This window comes from Callionymus lyra, chromosome 19, assembly GCF_982586985.1.
Source record: "Callionymus lyra chromosome 19, fCalLyr1.hap1.1, whole genome shotgun sequence".
NCBI lineage: Eukaryota > Metazoa > Chordata > Actinopteri > Syngnathiformes > Callionymidae > Callionymus > Callionymus lyra.
The window spans coordinates 1,270,738-1,291,790 of record NC_141836.1 but is presented as its reverse complement, the minus strand read 5'-3'; the positions used below and the strand labels follow the sequence as shown (position 1 = coordinate 1,291,790).

At 40.0% G+C, this 21,053-nt stretch overlaps 2 protein-coding genes across 8 annotated transcripts in view; both read left to right on the top strand.

The window, feature by feature from the left end:
* Window positions 1-1,095, top strand: part of rerea (arginine-glutamic acid dipeptide (RE) repeats a) — a 132,147-nt gene extending 131,052 nt beyond the window's left edge. For all 5 annotated transcript variants that reach the window (XM_087781067.1, XM_087781066.1, XM_087781069.1 and 2 more), the window contains one exon: window positions 9-1,095. In XM_087781067.1, the coding sequence (XP_087637193.1) occupies window positions 9-42 (34 nt within the window). In that variant the 3' untranslated portion in view covers window positions 43-1,095. The remainder of the gene's footprint in view (window positions 1-8) is intronic.
* Window positions 1,096-2,053: 958 nt separating this feature from the next.
* samd11 (sterile alpha motif domain containing 11) overlaps window positions 2,054-21,053 on the top strand; it is an 85,962-nt gene continuing 66,962 nt past the window's right edge. The window contains exons 1-2 of one of the 3 annotated variants that reach the window (XM_087781995.1): window positions 2,054-2,073; window positions 5,837-5,914. The gene's annotated coding sequence lies outside the window, so the exon portion shown is untranslated. Of the gene's footprint in view, window positions 2,074-4,760; window positions 4,776-5,819; window positions 5,915-21,053 lie in introns of those variants that run through there. The other 2 variants (XM_087781997.1, XM_087781996.1) reach the window with 2 other exon arrangements.

The following is a 21,053-nucleotide window of genomic DNA, read 5'->3' as shown; positions in this document are numbered from 1 at the left end:
TGTTCCAGCCGACTAAAGAAAGAGAGCGACAAGCAGCTGTAGCCACACGTCCACAACCATCCAGCAGGAGGCGCTCAACGTCCTCCAGGAGTTTTCTTTCTGTTCCAGACTGTTTTTTAAATCTTGCGCCAGTATTGAGGACGTCCTGCATGACGCGTCCCTGCAGCAGGAGTTCTTCCTTCAGACCAACATCCACCAGAAGATCCTGAAAATCAACCTTTATTTTCATACATGCTGTTTTTTATGCTTTCCTGGCTCCGCCCCCGAGTCTGTACATAGTATATATGAACATATAATTATTATGATAATAATTATTATTATTACGACTAGCTGTGGTTCTGAGGGTCACACGAGGTCACACACCTGAGTGAAGAGAGGTGGCGCCGTTGTCGCCGCCGGACAAAACTAGTTTGCACTGAGAAGAATTACGAAATTGTTTTTCACACTTGAATCATGAGTCAAACTTGATTTTATTTTGAAAGGGAATCACGTTTTATTTGTGTCGGCACTACATTTTCATGAACCCTCACGATGACCACCTGGTGTGGACGAGCCTCGGACCTGCAGGTCTCATGTTTGCCTTGATGAGACGCACACGTGTGAGTGTGTCGACTGTTACACGGCGAGTCGTCGCACGTCCTCCATCTTAACTTCCGTTCGTGCCGCCTTTTATTTCCCGCCCGGAGACTGTTGAGCCTTTTTTTAAAAGCTTTTTTATTTCAAACCAGAAGTTTTTTTTAACGTCGTTTCCACCACTTTTTAGAATCATCAGCAGAACCATGACCAGAACCTGTCGCCCCCTCCTGCGCCCCCCTGTCGCCCCCCTTCGTGTCTCAGTCCTTCGGTGTTAAGTGTCGTCGATGGTTTAGCTTCTGGTTCGACAGCGGCAATAGCAGAAGTGCTAAGATTTATATATATACTGGTATCTTGAAGCTTATTGTACATACGAGTTAGTCACCACGGGATGACACAATGTAAACAAAAAGTAGAAATAATAAGAAAAATTGTGAGTCCTGTGTTCTCTCCATTTGAGTATTTTGTAATTTTTTTGGAAAAACTTGTGGAATTAAAATAAACGACAAAGTTACACCACAACATGTGACTTTTTTGTTGCATTTTCTTTTGCACCATTTTTTCTTCTGTGATGATCTGATTTTTTTCTCTAAAAAACAACGCTTAAGACCAGCATCCGAGGGTGTGTTCGTGTGTTAGACGCGAGCATGTGACGCCGCCGACGCCTCCTCCTCCGGTCACGTGACGCAGGAGCTGCTGCTTCACCTCCAGACATGACGAGCAGACATCAGAGAATGATTCATCCTCCTCTTCCTCAGAGACTCGTGTCACATCCAGTCCTGCTCATGAAGCCTTGTAGCCCCGAGGACGAGCACGAGGAGCCCCGTCACATCTGCTGCTTCTGTCCGGACAGCGAGACATCTTCATCATCATCATCTTCATCATCTTCATCGACTTCATCATCATCATCATCATCATCATCGACTTCATCATCATCATCATCGTCTTCATCATCTTCATCGACTTCATCATCTTCATCATCGACTTCATCATCATCATCATCATCGTCTTCATCATCTTCATCGACTTCATCGACTTCATCATCTTCATCGACTTCATCGACTTCATCATCTTCATCATCGACTTCATCATCTTCATCGTCTTCATCATCTTCATCATCATCATCATCTTCATCATCCTCTCTCGCCCGCGGGGCTGATGCTCGCTGACGTCATCTGGACGCTGCTGTATCGACGTTCGAAGAACAAACACTTGTTTAAAACTTTGATTTTGCCTTCAGTTGTTTTTTAAACATTAACAACATTTTTACAGGTGAACGCAGCAATTCTTTACTTTGACTGATGTGACGTCATCAACACCTTATCAACGTGGATGTTAATTAATCGATTACAGATAATAATGACCCACGAAAACAAACTAAGAAACATTTCCACTGAAAATAAATCTGATAAAACCAGACCATAAAAATAACTGTTTCCACCCGGACCGTTGATGTTGCTGCACACACATGAGAAGGCGGTGAAATACTGTTCGATGAAGGTACCGTTGAAATTACATTTATATTATAATGTGTGAAAATAGAGTCAATTGTGTCATTTCTTCAAAAAAACATACATTTCCAAGTGGAAGCAGCAGCAGAAGAGTTTACTTTGATGGAAGAATGAGTCGCTAACAGTTAGCATCGCTAGCTATTGCTAAAAACAACAACATAAAACACAAACTTAAGCAAAAACTAACTTTAAATAAAACCATAAACGGTGAAATCCTGCCATTTGTGTTTGTATTTTTCGTATTCGTTTTATTAAATTAATATAATATCATAGAGTGAAAACTCAACTTCCTGCTGCGGACATGACGAAGAGAGAACAACATCCGGTAAGAATGTAATATTATTTAACGTTATAAAAGCTGTTTTTCGGAAAAACTATTGTATAACATAACATAACATATAATAATAAACACGAGCTGATAAACGTTACAGTGAAATTAAACTATATATTAAAATAACTCATGTTAGCTCATCATTTAATTTAAAGTGGTGTTAAAACCCAGTTGAAAAAGTCCTACTAATGGATCACAGATGCAACAGATGAATTCAACAAATCTAACAAGAAAAAGATCAACTTGAATTTTGTTTAGGAACAGAAATTAAAATCTAAAATAAAAATATTAAGGTCTCATGTTCGGGAAGTTTTAAATGTCGTTTGTTGCTCAGAATAGTTTAAGATAAATTAAAGTGAAGTAAAAGAATAGATTCAATAAAAGTGTTTAGTCTGTGTTGGTTGCAGGTTCGACTCCCGCCTCTGAGCCAGACTCTCAGTTTAATGATAGATAGATCGATAGATAGATAGATAGATAGATAGATAGATAGATAGATAGATAGATAGATAGATGGATACTTTATTCATCTCCTTAGAGAAATTCACGGTTCATTATAAACAGTGACGTCATGGATTCTTGTGGAAAGACTGAGAATTCAACTCAGGCCAGAGCAGCAGATCTTGTGTCTCCACTCTGGCCTGGTAATGTCTCAAGTGTCAAAGATATGAGTCAAATAATAATCTTGTTCACTGACTTTTAAAGTAGGATTCCTCCGTGAAACAGCGCCCTCGTTAGTTACTAGTAGGAACTACATCCAGGTGTGTAACGAGGTGCAGTGCAGAAAGAATATTTATTCAACTGTTGTTATTCTTTATAAGAGAATATTTATTCAACTGTTGTTATTCTTTATAAGAGAATATTTATTCAACTGTTGTTGTTCTTTATAAGAGAATATTTATTCAACTGTTGTTATTCTTTATAAGAGAATATTTATTCAACTGTTGTTATTCTTTATAAGAGAATATTTATTCAACTGTTATTGTTGTTTATAAGAGAATATTGATGCAACTGTTATTGTTGTTTATAAGAGAATATTGATGCAACTGTTATTGTTGTTTATAAGATAATATTGATGCAACTGTTATTGTTGTTTATAAGATAATATTGATGCAACTGTTATTGTTGTTTATAAGATAATATTGATGCAACTGTTATTGTTGTTTATAAGAGAATATTGATGCAACTGTTATTGTTGTTTATAAGATAATATTGATGCTACTGTTATTGTTGTTTATAAGAGAATATTGATGCAACTGTTATTGTTGTTTATAAGATAATATTGATGCTACTGTTATTGTTGTTTATAATATAATATTGATGCAACTGTTATTGTTGTTTATAAGAGAATATTGATGCAACTGTTATTGTTGTTTATAAGATAATATTGATGCTACTGTTATTGTTGTTTATAAGAGAATATTGATGCTACTGTTATTGTTGTTTATAAGAGAATATTGATGCAACTGTTATTGTTGTTTATAAGATAATATTGATGCTACTGTTATTGTTGTTTGCACACAAGCTGCTCCACAGAGTATGTGTAAAGAGTGATAAGCTGGTGTTTGTTTGTGTGTGTGTGTATGTGTGTATGTGTGTGTGTGTGTGTTTTGTCTAACTGTCAGCAAACACTTGCTGCTGCCATGTTCCCCCTCGGACTGTTGGCGGAATCACCTCTGTGTGTTTGTTTGTCTGCTTCTGTGTGTGTGTTTTTGTGTGTGTGTGTCTGTCTGTGTGTTTTTCTGTGTTTCTTGGTCTTTGGGCTTCTCTTTGTGCGTGTGTGTGTGTATTTGTGTGTGTGCGTACGTGTGTGTGTGTGTGAACCATCTGAACTTTAATGTTATTTGCAGTAAAATATATATTCTTAAGCATCAACAGTAAACAATGCGATGAAACATGTATGTTGATATTAAATGTTAATGACTGAATATCATCTTGACAGTGACACAGATCCATGTTTAAAGTTAAAATCATGATTTTTAATGTGTTTTAATTCTCGAATCTTAAAAAGATCAGCGATGAGGTCGAATTCTGTAGTTTCCATTCTTGACCGCCTGGTGGCAGCAAAGACAAGAAATGACGTTAAAATGTAATTTTACTGCTTATTTCTATTTTTTTGTCATAAAAACAAACTGAAAGGATAACATCTTATCGATTATACAAAAAAAAAACATCCGTCCGCAACAAAAATATAAATACAGTATATATAAAATAAAAGGTGTCTCTATTTACTTCACTTTGTTGTGTGTTTTATCAAGTAAAATGTCAAAAATGACAAGGAGAGGTCCCATTCTGATGACGTCACGCCCGTATGACGTTGGCCAGTGGGCGGGGCGTGTGTCAATCATGGATCAGGTGTGCAGGTGAGACAAGAGAGAAATATCCACGTTATAAAATATATATATATATTTCAACTGTAGTTTTTTAATTTGTTTGTTTAATGATACATTTCTTCGTCACAGGCTCTGACGTTGTTGCGACAGGTTAGCTAGTAGCTAGCAGCTAGTTGTTAGCATTTTACACCTGAGAGTTGATTCATCCTCAGTTAAAACGTCAGAAATTGTGTATTTTAACTCTTATTAAACTTGTTTGGAGTTCTTGTTAAACAATTATTTGGACGGTTTGTTGTTTTGTCTCGTAACAAAGGAACGCTTGTTGATTTATTAATGGTTTATGTCATAAACATGCTCGTTTCTATTTGACTTCACAAATATCAATTACTTATTTGATAAGGATTAGGATAATACGTTTTTCATATTCTATTTAAAGAATATATTTGCGCCATATTACAACATCTAAAGTAAATATAGCTTGAACTTCGTATCGTGTTTTTTCTTATATCCGTAATATTTAGTGAAAATCAACATCAGTAGTTTTGAGAAGTTGAGCTTCCGTCTCTCTACCACAAGATGGCGTCGTTACCAAAGCAAAAACAATCTTTCACAAACTCGCTGCATTTCTCTCAGTATGTGACGTCATTCTAGTCCACAGATGGCGCTAGTGAACCGCAAACTACTTGTGAATAGTAAGCTTCACGTCCATGTGGAGACTCTTTGTTTTGTCTTGAATGTAAATTAACGTGAATCTCTAACTAACGTCATAACTGAGTTAAAGTGTGACTGACGTGGAACTTCATTCATTCTTCGTCCTAAACTTGATTTAAATTGACGGCGCGTTAAACTCATTCACCTCAACCAATCCTGAGCTTCACCTGCCGCCGCTAACTGAGTCAAAGTTGACTTGAGATTCAATTGCTCTGATGAAAGCGAGGAAATCATCTCCTGTGATCTCAGGAATATATGAGTTTGATATTTGAATGTCTCGTCACGTATTGTTGCTTCTGAAACATCAGCGTTTAATTGTTGTCAACTTGTTTATTTGAGTCTTATCTGCTTTAATTCTAACGTCTTCGTCGTCTCCTCAGACGCCGCCGGCTCTGACGCCGTCGAAGCGAAACATCAGACGACCACGAAACATGTTTCAAAACAATGTCTCTCTTGAGGTACGTTCACCTTGTTTTATGTCCTTTCAAAGACAGTTATGGCTTCGCCTCGCTGCCTTCATCGTCCCGCGCGCCTGCCTGAGAAGAAACATGTAAATACGTTGAACAACAAAATGTTGCTTCAAAATCCTGCTCTGTGGCAGCCAGAGTCTTGTATGGTTCGAGGGCCACTATTGGGTCATTCTAAGCTAATTTGAGGTCAACGTGGAAATTATGATTATGTTCGACGAGCTGCGACTTTAAAGAACTTTTCTCTTCATTTCTTTCCTTATTTCACCATTTTGTCAACACAACAAGTAAATCTCACATTTGTATCAATAAAACGAATGATCTGACTTTTTAAATCCAAGATTTATAATTGATAGTTTTGACTAGACATGTGTGTAGAATCAAGAGTGTGTTGATATCACGATACGAGTAGTATTGTCGAGTACTTGAAACTGATGTTGTGATAGTGTAGTAACAAGTATATATGTGTAGTATTGTCCAGTACTTGACTCTGGTGTTGGGATAGTGTAGTAACAAGGATATATGTGTAGTTTTGTCCAGTACTTGACTCTGGTGTTATGATAGTGTAGTAACAAGTATATATGTGTAGTATTGTCCAGTACTTGACTCTGGTGTTGTGATAGTGTAGTAACAAGTATATATGTGTAGTATTGTCCAGTACTTGACTCTGGTGTTGTGATAGTGTAGTAACAAGTATATATGTGTAGTATTGTCCAGTACTTGACTCTGGTGTTGTGATAGTGTAGTAACAAGTATATATGTGTAGTATTGTCCAGTACTTGACTCTGGTGTTGTGATAGTGTAGTAACAAGTATATATGTGTAGTATTGTCCAGTACTTGACTCTGGTGTTGTCATTTGTTTTCAAACCAAAATATGTCCAAACCCTGTATCCTCTCGTCCTCAGTCATGGCAACACTTGTAAATATGATGAATGTGGATTCAATTTTCATTTCTAATCTGGATTTACAGGAAATTTGACATTTTCAATAAATCTGTCAAGATATGATAAGATTAATTAATGACATTTGATTTAAATGAATCCCTTTCGTATCTAAATATTACAGGAAAAACTAACAGTTGTATTTGTTATATTCTCTTGTGTTTGACTCTCATGTGTTGCTGCAACATTTAGTTTGACCAACAGGTGAATATTCTTCTTTAGTCTCAACATTAGAACATAAAGATGAAGATGATGGTGATTGTGAAGATAATGATGATGATGGTGAAGATGATGATTGTGAAGATAATGATGATGATGGTGAAAATGGTGAAGAAGAAGATGATGATGATGATGAAAATGGTGAAGAAGAAGATGATGATGATGGTGAAGATGATGATGATGGTGAATGTAAAGATAATGATGATGAGGACGGTGACGAAGATGATGAAGATGATGAACATGGTGAAGATGATGATGATGATGAAAATGGTGAAGAAGAAGATGATGATTTTGAAGATAATGATGATGGTGAATTTAAAGATAATGATGATGATGATGGTGAAGATGATGAAGATGATGATGATTGTGAAGATAATGATGATGGTGAATTTAAAGATAATGATGATGATGATGGTGAAGATGATGAAGATGATGATGATTGTGAAGATAATGATGATGATGATGGTGAAGATGATGAACCTGATGAAGATGATGATGATGATTGTGAAGATAATGATGATGATGGTGAATGTAAAGATAATGATGATGATGACGTAGACGAAGATGATGATGGTGAAGATTATGATGATGATTGTGAAGATGATGATGATGATGGTGAAGATGATGAACCTGATGAAGATGATGATGATGATTGTGAAGATAATGATGATGATGGTGAATGTAAAGATAATGATGATGGTGAAGATGATGATGATGATTGTGAAGATAATGATGATGATGGTGAATGTAAAGATAATGATGATGGTGAAGATGATGATGATGATTGTGAAGATAATGATGATGATGGTGAATGTAAAGATAATGATGATGGTGAAGATGATGATGATGATTGTGAAGATAATGATGATGATGGTGAATGTAAAGATAATGATGATGGTGAAGATAATGAAGATGATGATGATGATGATTGTGAAGATAATGATGATGATGGTGAATGTAAAATGAAGATGATGACGGAGATGAAGATGATGAACATGGTGAAGATGATGACGATGATGATGTCCTGAACAAACAAGTATTAATCACCAGATCAATGTCCACTTCAGCAACTGACAGTTATTTGTTATATTATTTCACAATAAAAGCGTGTTCATTTTATTGTCTTAACACAGGTTCCACGGATTTATATACAACTTTTCCATGTCAGTCGAAGCTGCTCTCGGCTCTGTTGCACTTTCTGTGTTTAATATAAATGAAGGGACGTAAATAATTTGTGGTCGAGACACGAACTCAAGTACCCGCGAGGGTGTTGTTGATCCAGGACCACAATTAACCCTTCGTTCTCATCTGGATTATAAACTTAATATTTTCCTTAATGACATGGTTCTCTCACGAGTCTGTTGAGTTCGAGGGTCAATGGTTGGTGTGGTCCTGGTGTTGGCCGGAGGAGGTGGACGTCTCGGCTCCTCAGGTCACAGCGTCAGGTTCTGTTGTGTGGCACCTTCTGGACCCTCCTCGCTGACCAACACTCTCCATCTGTGCTATTGATTCCTGCTTTCTAGAGTTTCATCTTTCCTCCACTTTTCCGCGGAGAGAAAGGGAGTGTGAAAGAAAGAGCGTGGGGGCAGAGATCTGAGGGTCGGGGATGAAGTAGCGGAGCAGTGCTGGGGCTTCTGAGGGTCTAAGAGGTTGGGGGGCACTCAGCATGGACTCTGTACCAGCAGAAAGAAAGGAGCGAGAGGTGCACTTGAAGTGTTGGAGCTTTTTCTATCCTCCTCTCGCTCCATCCTCCAGGGAGAGCCCCCCCATCCTCCTCCTTTTCTCCTTCCTCGTCCATCCTGCTCTGAGGCGCCGCTGCAACACACGCTTCACTTGCCGCCCCCCCTCATCCCCTCATCCCCTCATCCCCTCCTCCGCCTCCGCCTCTCCATCCGTCCGCCTGCCTGCCGTCTCTCCTTCCCGGGGGGCCCGGGCAGCGCTGGCGGCGCAGCCGTGATTTGCAGGAGATTTGTCTAAGTGAGAAGCAATTAGTGCGTCTAAGCTCTGCTAATGTATTCATGCTGGGTCTGTGCCCCCCCCCTCCTGCCACGCTGTGCCAGGGCCGGGCCTGGACTGGACACCTTTGGCTCCGGATCATCTCTTTTATCCGGAGCTGTCGCTCCATCAGCCCTTCAGCCGACCCCGCTCGTACGTCTTGTCAGGTTTTAGATTAAAGATGGAAACCATCAGGAACTCCTTCTTTTATAGACGCACGTCTACACTGGACTTGTTGAAGGTATGGAAGAAGGTTTCAAACCCAATCACAGAATCTCTCATTAGTCAAGAACTAGATTTATACTAAACAGGAAGTGGAAACAGTTAATAATATCTTCATTTCTTCTTCCCTTCAACACGAGTTTGATATTATTAAAGAGTGAATATGAAACTTTAATTGATGATCATCGACTCATAAAGAGACTCCACGGTTCCTGGAGAAAAGGGTGAATCTGTGTCGCCGAGCTTTCTAATCGGACCCCCCCCTTCGCCCCCCCACGCCGGAGTCTCTCCACTCCACTCTTGCTCAAGAGCACGACCAAGTGGAACATTAGTGGGTGGAAGGATTTCTTTTGAAACTCGTGGTGCAAAAAGGCGTTTCTTTTGTGAGCGAGGGACGTTCTGCATCGTGCTGCTCCCCAAACACTCCGAGGTGAACTTTGGCCTCTTCTTCTCTCTCTGCCTCTATTTGGTGGGACAAAAACAAGATTAAGTCTGCTCGTCTTTGCACTGCCTTCTGAGCGGGAGCCGGCCCAGTCGTGGGTGGTGTTGGATGGAGACGCTCGCTAATTAAAGATAGGCTAATTACTGCTGCGTCTCAGGCTCTCGCAGCTCAGATAAGAGGATAATCCTGGGAAGAAAGGCAGAGATCGAAGGAGTCCCCGGTAGCTCGGGCCCTTCCTGCCTGATTGTGCCAGGAAATGGATGCAACTGCACCCCCACTCGCTGTCACTGCATCTTTAAAGAGGACTCGTAACCAGAGAGTATAGAATATTCAAGTAGGCCGCTCTTGAGCGAGAGACTTGCAGACGTCGGTCATTGCTCGTTAGTCTGATGGTTCCTGGAGCCGGATTATTGGTTCGGAGAAGTTCTGTGCTGACGACACCTCGATGCCTAATCAATCACGAGGACGGTGTCGGGTTCGTCCAGCATTTAAGCTCCGATACGCAACACCTCCATGTAGAAGAATCGCATTCCTCGCCTCACACTCGACGACTGGAAGGTCGGCGACCTCGCCATCATGGACGTGATTCTAACCCATATTTTGTCAAGGAAGTCGGCCATTAGCACTCGCTGGGCTGTCCCCATATGCTTGGACTGCACAGATCTATAATTCACGCGTGGCAGATGTCCCCATACATTATTCATAAGTGCTGTTCCATGCTGGGCGTACACGCCAGCCAGCGGCAGAACCGTCGCCCGGGTCTTATAGAGGGTCTTTTCTACGCTGACCCCCCAGTGCACCCCCGCTCAAACCCTCCTGCAACTGGGCCACAGCAGCAGAGCTTCTTCAAGACAAACTGTCATCATCCTGGTGTCGTCGTCTTGCCTCTTGACGGGAAGAATTTCTACTCACTGGTTCCTGTGCTCAGTAAACAGCAAGTGTAGTTTCTTTGGTGACCAGCAGGTGAACATAATGACCACCGTGATTTTTTTGGTCACTGAGAAGACGGTTTTGAAAGGTCAAGGATGGAAGTTCAAGAGTGTTGATGAACGTGGTTAATAGTTGTTTCACATGCAGCTTTGTTTATTGAACTGATGTAGAAGCTGCAAGTATTAAACCTTTAACACTTAATTGGTCTTTTTTATTCAGTTATTAAATATTCTCAACATATTCATTCATATGTTACAAGACACAAACTTGCGTACAAAAGCAAATACCTTCTTTCTGTGAGAGAGCGAACCACTCGTCCACATTTCTGCCTGATCAATGAACATGAAGAGTCTCTTGCTTCACTTCCGGACTATAAGACTCACCTGTGTATGAGCCGCAGGTGTTGTGTAGTTGTACATGAGATATTCTCACACGAGCAGGTAAAGGCTTCTTTTCTGAATAGAACTTGTAACACGACAGTAAAACGACAAGATCACCTCTAGTTCCTGGAACTAGTATCTTGTTTTACGCTTCTCTTCCACTTTTTCTCTAGACAAAAGTTTTGTATTGGAGATGGTACACTATGGTAAATAGTAAAAGTTCTATTAAATCCAAGATTTAAACTATCAAATAAGGCTGCACGATGTAACGAAAAAATATCGCGATATTGTCACGTGTGATATGCATATAAAAAATGTGCAATCATTTTTCATTTGTTATTGTATAAATCAAGAGTTTCTTAAATGCGCACTTTGACCAATCAGTGTCACGTTCTTTAAAGTTGTCAATTTGTACTTCTATGTCTCGTTGTTGTTTACGTCTCCGTCCGTCTGTGAACTGTGCGGCGCAGCTTGCTAGACTCGGCGGCTCAGTATATCCATAGAAGTAATACTAACTTGTGATCTAGTCAAACACTAGTGATCTACTTTGTTAAAGCAACATATTGTAAGAACTTTTCATCTCGTCTCAGTTGTTTTCCTTTAAGATTGTGAACTTCCAAACAAGTGTAAACATGTCCGTCTTCACCGTATGCTAACGAGCTAAGTTGTTAGCGTCATTTATAAAGTGTTTAGTGTGCGCGTACAAGGAGGTGGATTTACTATTGATTTGGTGATATCACGACGCGCCGGCGGCTCCTCTCTGATGTTGCTCAGTTTGGCAGAAAACCAATGCAAGTCCCACAAGACTGAGCGTTAGTCGTGATATTTTTCTACCATCATGCATCACAAAAGCGCAGAAATAAACGAAAGGTAAACATGGCATCGTTTTCCTTGTCTAAACCCCCGGACCTTCACTACAGTACTCAAACCTGCATTTACATTTATTTTTCAAGCTGTTCTTAAAATGTTCCTTTTTAGAAAAAAATCTCTTTCCCAAAACAATATTTCCACCTCTGTCTGCACTGAAAATATGATTAAAGTTTCAGTATCATTTAATCTTTTATTAACGGTCCAATCATTAGTATCTATTGTTATAATTGTAAACATAAGATACAAACGTAACACGATAAAAGCACCTTCGTACGCGGGTCATGCAGAGCAGGATATTTTTGCTTTGGAGCCGTGAAGAGGTCAGACATGTTGGTGTGTGTGAAGTGTTGATGCTGTAAATCACACCTACATACCTGGAGGAGACAGCAGCAGTGTGTGCTGATAACCTCAAAGAGTGGAAGATAAAGCGCACACACACACGGGCACCCAAGATCACAAGCTGCCGCCAGCGCCGAGCCTGGCCGGCGCTGAACCCGCAACCTGATACCTCCTCCGGAGCCCTGTGGAGGGGTAGAGTGGGTGGATGTGGGAGAAAGGCTTCCATAAAGTCTGTCCCGCCGGTCGGCAGAAACCTGAGCTCCCAGCAGACGCCGCCGCCGCCTCGCAGTCAAGCACGGACGCCGTGTGTGTGTGCGTGTGTGTGTGTGTGTGTGTGCGTGTGTGTGTGTGTGTGTGTGTGTGTGTGTGTGTGTGCGCCCTCTGACATGCTGCCACACGCTCGGGATCAGACGTGTGCGCATATAAACTCACGTGCTCAGAATCTGTCGCTGACTTCTGTGTTGAGCTCAGCCTCGGAGATGCATCTGTTTCCTGGAAGAACAAGGTCAGGAAAAGGACAGAGAGCTCTGACATATTTCAGAGACTTGGAGCAGAGCTGCTGCTTTACTGCTCACAGAGGTTTTGCTTCTAGTGTTTGAGTCACAAACGTCTAGTTCAGGGGTTTGATCGTGATGAAGGGAAAAGGGAAGAGATTCCAACTGAGATTCCTAATAAAAAACACTTTTCCCAGTTTAAACGAGAGGTGTATACACTATATATACATAGTGTATATATAGTGTATAATATATTTATATAATTTTGATTTCATGGTCAAGGATATGTGTGTAGTATTGTCCAGTACTTGACTCTCGTGTTGTGATAGTGTAGTAACAAGTATATATGTGTAGTATTGTCGAGTACTTGACTCTGGTGTTGTGATAGTGTAGTAACAAGTATATATGTGTAGTATTGACCAGTACTTGACTCTGGTGTTGTGATAGTGTAGTAACAGGTATATATGTGTAGTATTGTCCAGTACTTGACTCTGGTGTTGTGATAGTGTAGTAACAAGTATATATGTGTAGTATTGTCCAGTACTTGACTCTGGTGTTGTGATAGTGTAGTAACAAGTATATATGTGTAGTATTGTCCAGTACTTGACTCTGGTGTTGTGATAGTGTAGTAACAAGTATATATGTGTAGTATTGACCAGTACATGACTCTGGTGTTGTGATAGTGTAGTAACAAGTATATATGTGTAGTATTGTCCAGTACTTGACTCTGGTGTTGTGATAGTGTAGTAACAAGTATATATGTGTAGTATTGACCAGTACATGACTCTGGTGTTGTGATAGTGTAGTAACAAGTATATATGTGTAGTATTGACCAGTACTTGACTCTGGTGTTGTGATAGTGTAGTAACAAGTATATATGTGTAGTATTGTCCAGTACTTGACTCTGGTGTTGTGATAGTGTAGTAACAAGTATATATGTGTAGTATTGTCCAGTACTTGACTCTGGTGTTGTGATAGTGTAGTAACAAGTATATATGTGTAGTATTGACCAGTACTTGACTCTGGTGTTGTGATAGTGTAGTAACAAGTATAGATGTGTAGTATTGTCCAGTACTTGACTCTGGTGTTGTGATAGTGTAGTAACAAGTATATATGTGTAGTATTGTCCAGTACTTGACTCTGGTGTGTGATACTGTAGTAACAAGTATATATGTGTAGTATTGTCCAGTACTAGACTCTGGTGTTGTAGTATTTACAGACCACGTGACTCTTGACGAAGTCGTAACTACTTTCATTTGTTTTCAAACCAAAATATGTCCAAACATCGGCTTTAAAAGCTGCTGGACTCACTGTATCCTCTCGTCCTCAGACATCATTCTTCCTTAACTGTTGAGGACGTAACGACTGCTGCCATCTAGAGGTTGGAAGTTTAATTGAAACAAATGCTGTGAATATTTTCCTGTGAATTTAAAAGTTGCTGTTGAATCTTGATACGATGTTGTGTTAAAAGTATTGTGATATTCAAATGATTCAATATTGTTTTACACCCTTATCAAGAAACTGAGATGCGTTCATGCTCACTCTGTTCAAATATGTACTAAATATATATTAGTGTAAAAGAAAACAACTTTGTTGAGTCAGTAGAATAATAGCATACAAGCTACTTTGAGTTGAGAGGTCAAGTCTTTATGTCTCACACCTTCTCCTCTGAAAGAGTAAATATCATTAGAAACACTGAGTAGGTTATACTTTAGGTTGATCAGGTTATAATGAGTTAAATACCAAATATTTTATTTGAAGGTTTATTTGCTCAACTTTATCGTTGTTCTGCCTTCGCCGGGATCTTATTGTCACGTTTGCTGCGGCGGACGTAACGACTGCTGCCATCTAGAGGACAGAAGTTTCATTAAAACACCAAAAATAGAAACGCTGTGACTATTAATTGTAAATAAAAGAAATTGAGTTTTCTGCACAGTTTATCGAAATGTAAACTATAACAGAATTATGATAGAAATGAATTAGGATTTAATTCAAAACAATTTTATTTTCAAAAAGAAAATACATTGCTGTTGAATATCAGTATCAATGAAACCAATATCTTGATATTATTGGTGTCTATACTGCTGGACACATTTGAACAAAGCTTCAGAAGGAGGACGAGGACGCTTGTATCTCCACACGAGGTTCGTGAGCCACTGCCAGGCCGCGACTCGGGATATTGACAGGTTAGAACCCGAGGGCTGCTGCAGGATAGGAACACACTGCCAGAGGCTTGGTTAGCACCAGCGCCTGCATGCCTGCGAGGGAAGGAGGGATGTAAGGGGAAGAGAGGGATTAAAAGAAGGAGAAAAGATGGATAGAATGAGTCATGGGAAGAATGGGAGATTTCTTCTGAGCGGGCTGTAATGCGATTGAGGTGGGCGAGGACGAGCCGGGGATCAGGTCACCGGACTACGGAGGGAAAAATTTGTCTGCTCATTTGTTTTCCCATGATGCCGTCTGTTCTGACTTGATGTCCAACAAAAATATCTTCCTTCTGTTGACGAAGCTTCTTAGCTCGACCTTCAGTCAACTTATCACTGTGTGTTTCTTCATTAGATAAGAAAGATTGACAGTAAAGTCTGATTCTATTTAAAGAAATCCATCAGTATATTGTAGTTACACTTCTGTGGTATCACAGATTTCTTTCTCTGTACACAGTACTACATATTTAATGAATCGAATGTATCTTCAGTTAAAAACGTCAAAGCTCGTCGTCTCTGTTACAAACATGTTATTTAATTTAACCCACTTTAGTTTTGGTATCGACAGAACACTGAACTCCCATGATGCCGTTCTACACACTGATCTATTCAGTGACGGCTGATTGTCGTTACAATAGTGTGTTTAAATTCTACGTGAATGCTGTCAAAAGTCATCCACAAGTTAGTTGTTGAATATTCTGTGTACTCTCTTGACCAACATTACAACTTCTCTAGTTTCCCTAACATAGTACTTTGTGCAAAGTAAAGTTTTAAATTATTCACAGCCAGACCATGAGCGTGTAGCTCGGCCATCTTTGTGGCTCTGCTTCTTTCACTCAGCGAGGAGCCAAGTGCATGTGGTGTGTGTGGTTGAGGGTCATTTGCCATGGTAACGCTGGACCAGGTCAGGAGGTGATTGGTTGAGCTGCGGCGGGTGCTGGCGGCTGTTTGTTGATTCTGTGATGGGGATGACCTGCCCCTGACCTCTGCACAAATCAATACTCCCTCCTTAAACTTTCATTTGTCCTTGTTTGTCGGAGCTCAGGACTGCTCGGGTAGAGTTTAACTTGGAAACATGCTATACTGTCCGGAATGTTCCTTCTTTTTCTGGAGAAAAACCTTCATCAGTGTTGATTCAAGCGCGTCTGCGTCGAAGGAAGCCCCCCCGACACAGGAAAGCCTATAGAAAAGCCTCTTCCTGTCTCCTCACCTCACACGCGTTGGTGTTTTCTCACCCCCTCACTTTCACCAGCAACAGTCCCGGGTGTGTCGTCTGAGGTCGCTGTGGACTCACACACCGCCCGGGTGATACCATTTCCCCCTTTTTTCACGGCTCACATTTCCCCGACCCCGGGGTCACCCTTCCGTCGGCCCACGGCAGGAATCACCTGACAGTCCCTGCGGTCGTGGCGTGGGCGCCTTCGTTGGAACCTTCTCTGTCGTAACGTGCTGTAGTTCCCGGCACAGGTTCGAATGTAGTGTCTTCCAGTAGACGCACAACATGTGTGTTCGTATCAACACAAACGTGCTGTAGCTTTTCAGTGAATTTCAAGTGTGTGAGGAACAAAGAGCTGTAACTTCCTGTGCACTCAACTCTCTAAAGAAGCACAATCCTCTGGTATTACTGTGCAAACTACGAGGGTCTCTGAGGTTTGAGTGACAGCATCACAGTTGCTCTATGTTTATGTTTCATGATGTGAACTAGAGTCACCTCATCCATAAATAGAGTTCAACACAGTAGACACCATGAAATGTGAAGCAGAATCAACATATGTTTCATTAATTTAACAGATTAACAAACTCCATTCCCAAGTAGGAACAACAATCTGCCTGGTAACCATCAACTGTTGCACGTTTGTCATGTAAAATAAAATAAAAATCTCACTTTTGATATGTTTGATAAGATTTAAAATGGCAAGTTTAACAAACTACTAATCAATATTTTCCATGGGTTACTGACTGATCTCTTCCAGAGGATGTGGAGAATATCATTGTATTAAAATGGAGAATTCTGGAGAATTAATTGATCATTAAAACATCATATTTTAAGTGTCATCGTCAAAGACGACAGGCTTAATTATTGGATGATTTAATGTTCCCGTGATCACGTCTCTTCTGGAAGATGTCGACTGCTCTCCCACAAAATTGATCATTAAACACAACATATTTTAGTGACGTATGTGTCGTCGTCAAAGATGACAGTTTGACGATCAATGAAGAATCGTCCTGAAGATCTTCTAGATGATGTAACTACTGTCCCATAGAGATGCACCATATTGGAGATATGTGCGATATTTGTGTCTTGAAGTGCGATATCGATATTAATGCGGTTTCTTTTTTTCTTTCACTTAAAAATGTAGCCGCGCAGAGGAGCGAGTGCTGTAGTGCAGGTCTGGGGGTTTAGAGAAGGAAAACTATGTGATATTTCCTCTCGTTTATTTCCGCGTTTCGGTGCCGACATGATCGGATACAGTAAAGACGGACAGGTTTACACTCGTTTGGAAGTTCACGATCTTCTAAGAAAACAACTGAGACGAGATGAAAAGTTCTTACAATATGTTGCTTTAACAAAGGAGGTTGAAAGAGACGAGTGACTGGATCACTAGTGTTTGACTAGATCATAAGTTAGTATTACTTCACTGGATCACTAGTGTTTGACGAGATCATAAGTTAGTATTACTTCACTGGATCACTAGTGTTTGACGAGATCATAAGTTAGTATTACTTCACTGGATCACTAGTGTTTGACTAGATCATAAGTTAGTATTACTTCACTGGATCACTAGTGTTTGACTAGATCATAAGTTAGTATTACTTCACTGGATCACTAGTGTTTGACTAGATCACAAGTTAGTATTACTTCACTGTATCACTAATGTTTGACGAGATCATAAGTTAGTATTACTTCACTGGATCACTAGTGTTTGACTAGATCATAAGTTAGTATTACTTCACTGGATCACTAGTGTTTGACTAGATCACAAGTTAGTATTACTTCACTGGATCACTAGTGCTGGATCACTAGTGTTTGACTAGATCACAAGTTAGTATTACTTCACTGGATCACTAATGTTTGACGAGATCATAAGTTAGTATTACTTCACTGGATCACTAGTGTTTGACTAGATCATAAGTTAGTATTACTTCACTGGATCACTAGTGTTTGACTAGATCACAAGTTAGTATTACTTCACTGGATCACTAGTGTCTGACTAGATCATAAGTTAGTATTACTTCACTGGATCACTAGTGTTTGACTAGATCACAAGTTCGTATTACTTCACTGGATCACTAGTGTTTGACTAGATCATAAGTTAGTATTACTTCACTGGATCACTAGTGTTTGACTAGATCATAAGTTAGTATTACTTCACTGGATCACTAGTGTTTGACTAGATCATAAGTTAGTATTACTTCACTGGATCACTAGTGTTTGACTAGATCACAAGTTAGTATTACTTCACTGGATCACTAATGTTTGACGAGATCATAAGTTAGTATTACTTCACTGGATCACTAGTGTTTGACTAGATCATAAGTTAGTATTACTTCACTGGATCACTAGTGTTTGACTAGATCACAAGTTAGTATTACTTCACTGGATCACTAGTGCTGGATCACTAGTGTTTGACTAGATCACAAGTTAGTATTACTTCACTGGATCACTAATGTTTGACGAGATCATAAGTTAGTATTACTTCACTGGATCACTAGTGTTTGACTAGATCATACGTTAGTATTACTTCACTGGATCACTAGTGTTTGACGAGATCATAAGTTAGTATTACTTCACTGGATCACTAGTGTTTGACTAGATCACAAGTTAGTATTACTTCACTGGATCACTAGTGTTTGACTAGATCATAAGTTAGTATTACTTCACTGGATCACTAGTGTTTGACTAGATCATAAGTTAGTATTACTTCACTGGATCACTAGTGTTTGACTAGATCATAAGTTAGTATTACTTCACTGGATCACTAGTGTTTGACTAGATCACAAGTTAGTATTACTTCACTGGATCACTAGTGTTTGACTAGATCATAAGTTAGTATTACTTCACTGGATCACTAGTGTTTGACTAGATCACAAGTTAGTATTACTTCACTGGATCACTAGTGTTTGACTAGATCATAAGTTAGTATTACTTCACTGGATCACTAGTGTTTGACTAGATCATAAGTTAGTATTACTTCACTGGATCACTAGTGTTTGACTAGATCATAAGTTAGTATTACTTCACTGGATCACTAGTGTTTGACTAGATCATAAGTTAGTATTACTTCACTGGATCACTAGTGTTTGACTAGATCACAAGTTAGTATTACTTCACTGGATCACTAGTGTTTGACTAGATCATAAGTTAGTATTACTTCACTGGATCACTAGTGTTTGACTAGATCACAAGTTAGTATTACTTCACTGGATCACTAGTGTTTGACTAGATCATAAGTTAGTATTACTTCACTGGATCACTAGTGTTTGACTAGATCATAAGTTAGTATTACTTCACTGGATCACTAGTGTTTGACTAGATCATAAGTTAGTATTACTTCACTGGATCACTAGTGTTTGACTAGATCATAAGTTAGTATTACTTCACTGGATCACTAGTGTTTGACTAGATCATAAGTTAGTATTACTTCACTGGATCACTAGTGTTTGACTAGATCACAAGTTAGTATTACTTCACTGGATCACTAGTGTTTGACTAGATCATAAGTTAGTATTACTTCACTGGATCACTAGTGTTTGACTAGATCATAAGTTAGTATTACTTCACTGGATCACTAGTGTTTGACTAGATCATAAGTTAGTATTACTTCACTGGATCACTAGTGTTTGACTAGATCATAAGTTAGTATTACTTCACTGGATCACTAGTGTTTGACTAGATCACAAGTTAGTATTACTTCACTGGATCACTAGTGTTTGACTAGATCATAAGTTAGTATTACTTCACTGGATCACTAGTGTTTGACTAGATCATAAGTTAGTATTACTTCTGAGGATATACTGAGCCGCGTCGCCATAGCAACCGAGCCTAACAAGCTGCGCCGCACAGTTCACAGACAGACGGAGACGTAAACAACAACGGGACATAGAAGTACAAATTGACAACTTTACAGAACGTGACACTTATTGGTCAAAGTGCTTGTTAAAGAAATGCTTGATTTATACAATAAAAAAATAAAAAATGATCATGTTTTCGATGCATATCGCACGTGACAATATCTATATTTTTCCGATATATCGTGCAGTCCTACTGTCCCACAAGTATCTACGTCCAGAAGTGATTCAATCGTTAAACTCTAACCAACACATTGTCAGCGATGACAGGTTTATGATGCTAAAGCTAACTTTATGATGCTAAAGCTAACACTGAGGGTTCTGGGTCCACATGTTACAAAGGAGGACAATCCAAGTCCACCTGGTTCCTGGAGCTCCTGTGCAGCTGCCAGCAGCTCCAGGATGTTTCTGGAGGACGTGGTGACGCACAAATGTCAATCCTGAGAATGAAGGATTAACATGTGACTTCGGGAACACACTGAGAACATACGAATGTTAGGAGCAGCTGTCGTCAGGAATTGCTACACGTTTGTCGACGTGATCGACGTTATTGTCGTTTCTAAATCGCCCAGTGAACTCATGGATGACGGTTCTCTCGGTCGCATCTTTGATGTTTCATAATCAGTCCAGGTTTTGGCCGGCGGCGGCGTTTGCGTGGCAGGAAACGCGTCAAAGCGCTGCACACTAACTGCGAGCAGATGTCGGAGGCGAGCGGCCAGCGGCTCTTCTCCACGGAACAAGAGTGTCAGATGGGGAAGTTGATTTCCTGCCGACTGTTTTGCTGCGTGTCTGAAGCCTTTATCTGAGCGTGGTCACATGGTCGCATGCACCTGTGTCAGCGATGATAAGACGAGGATCAGGACGAGAGAACAGGATCATGTTTGGAGACTTTAGCTGTTTCTTGTTGCAGAGAAACATGTTGCTCTCCTTTCACTGTGGGAGATGGAGATGCTTCCATGAGTGTCGCCGTCACTGTCGCTCACACAAACACACATGAACCCACGTGCTCTTCAGAGCCTGAAG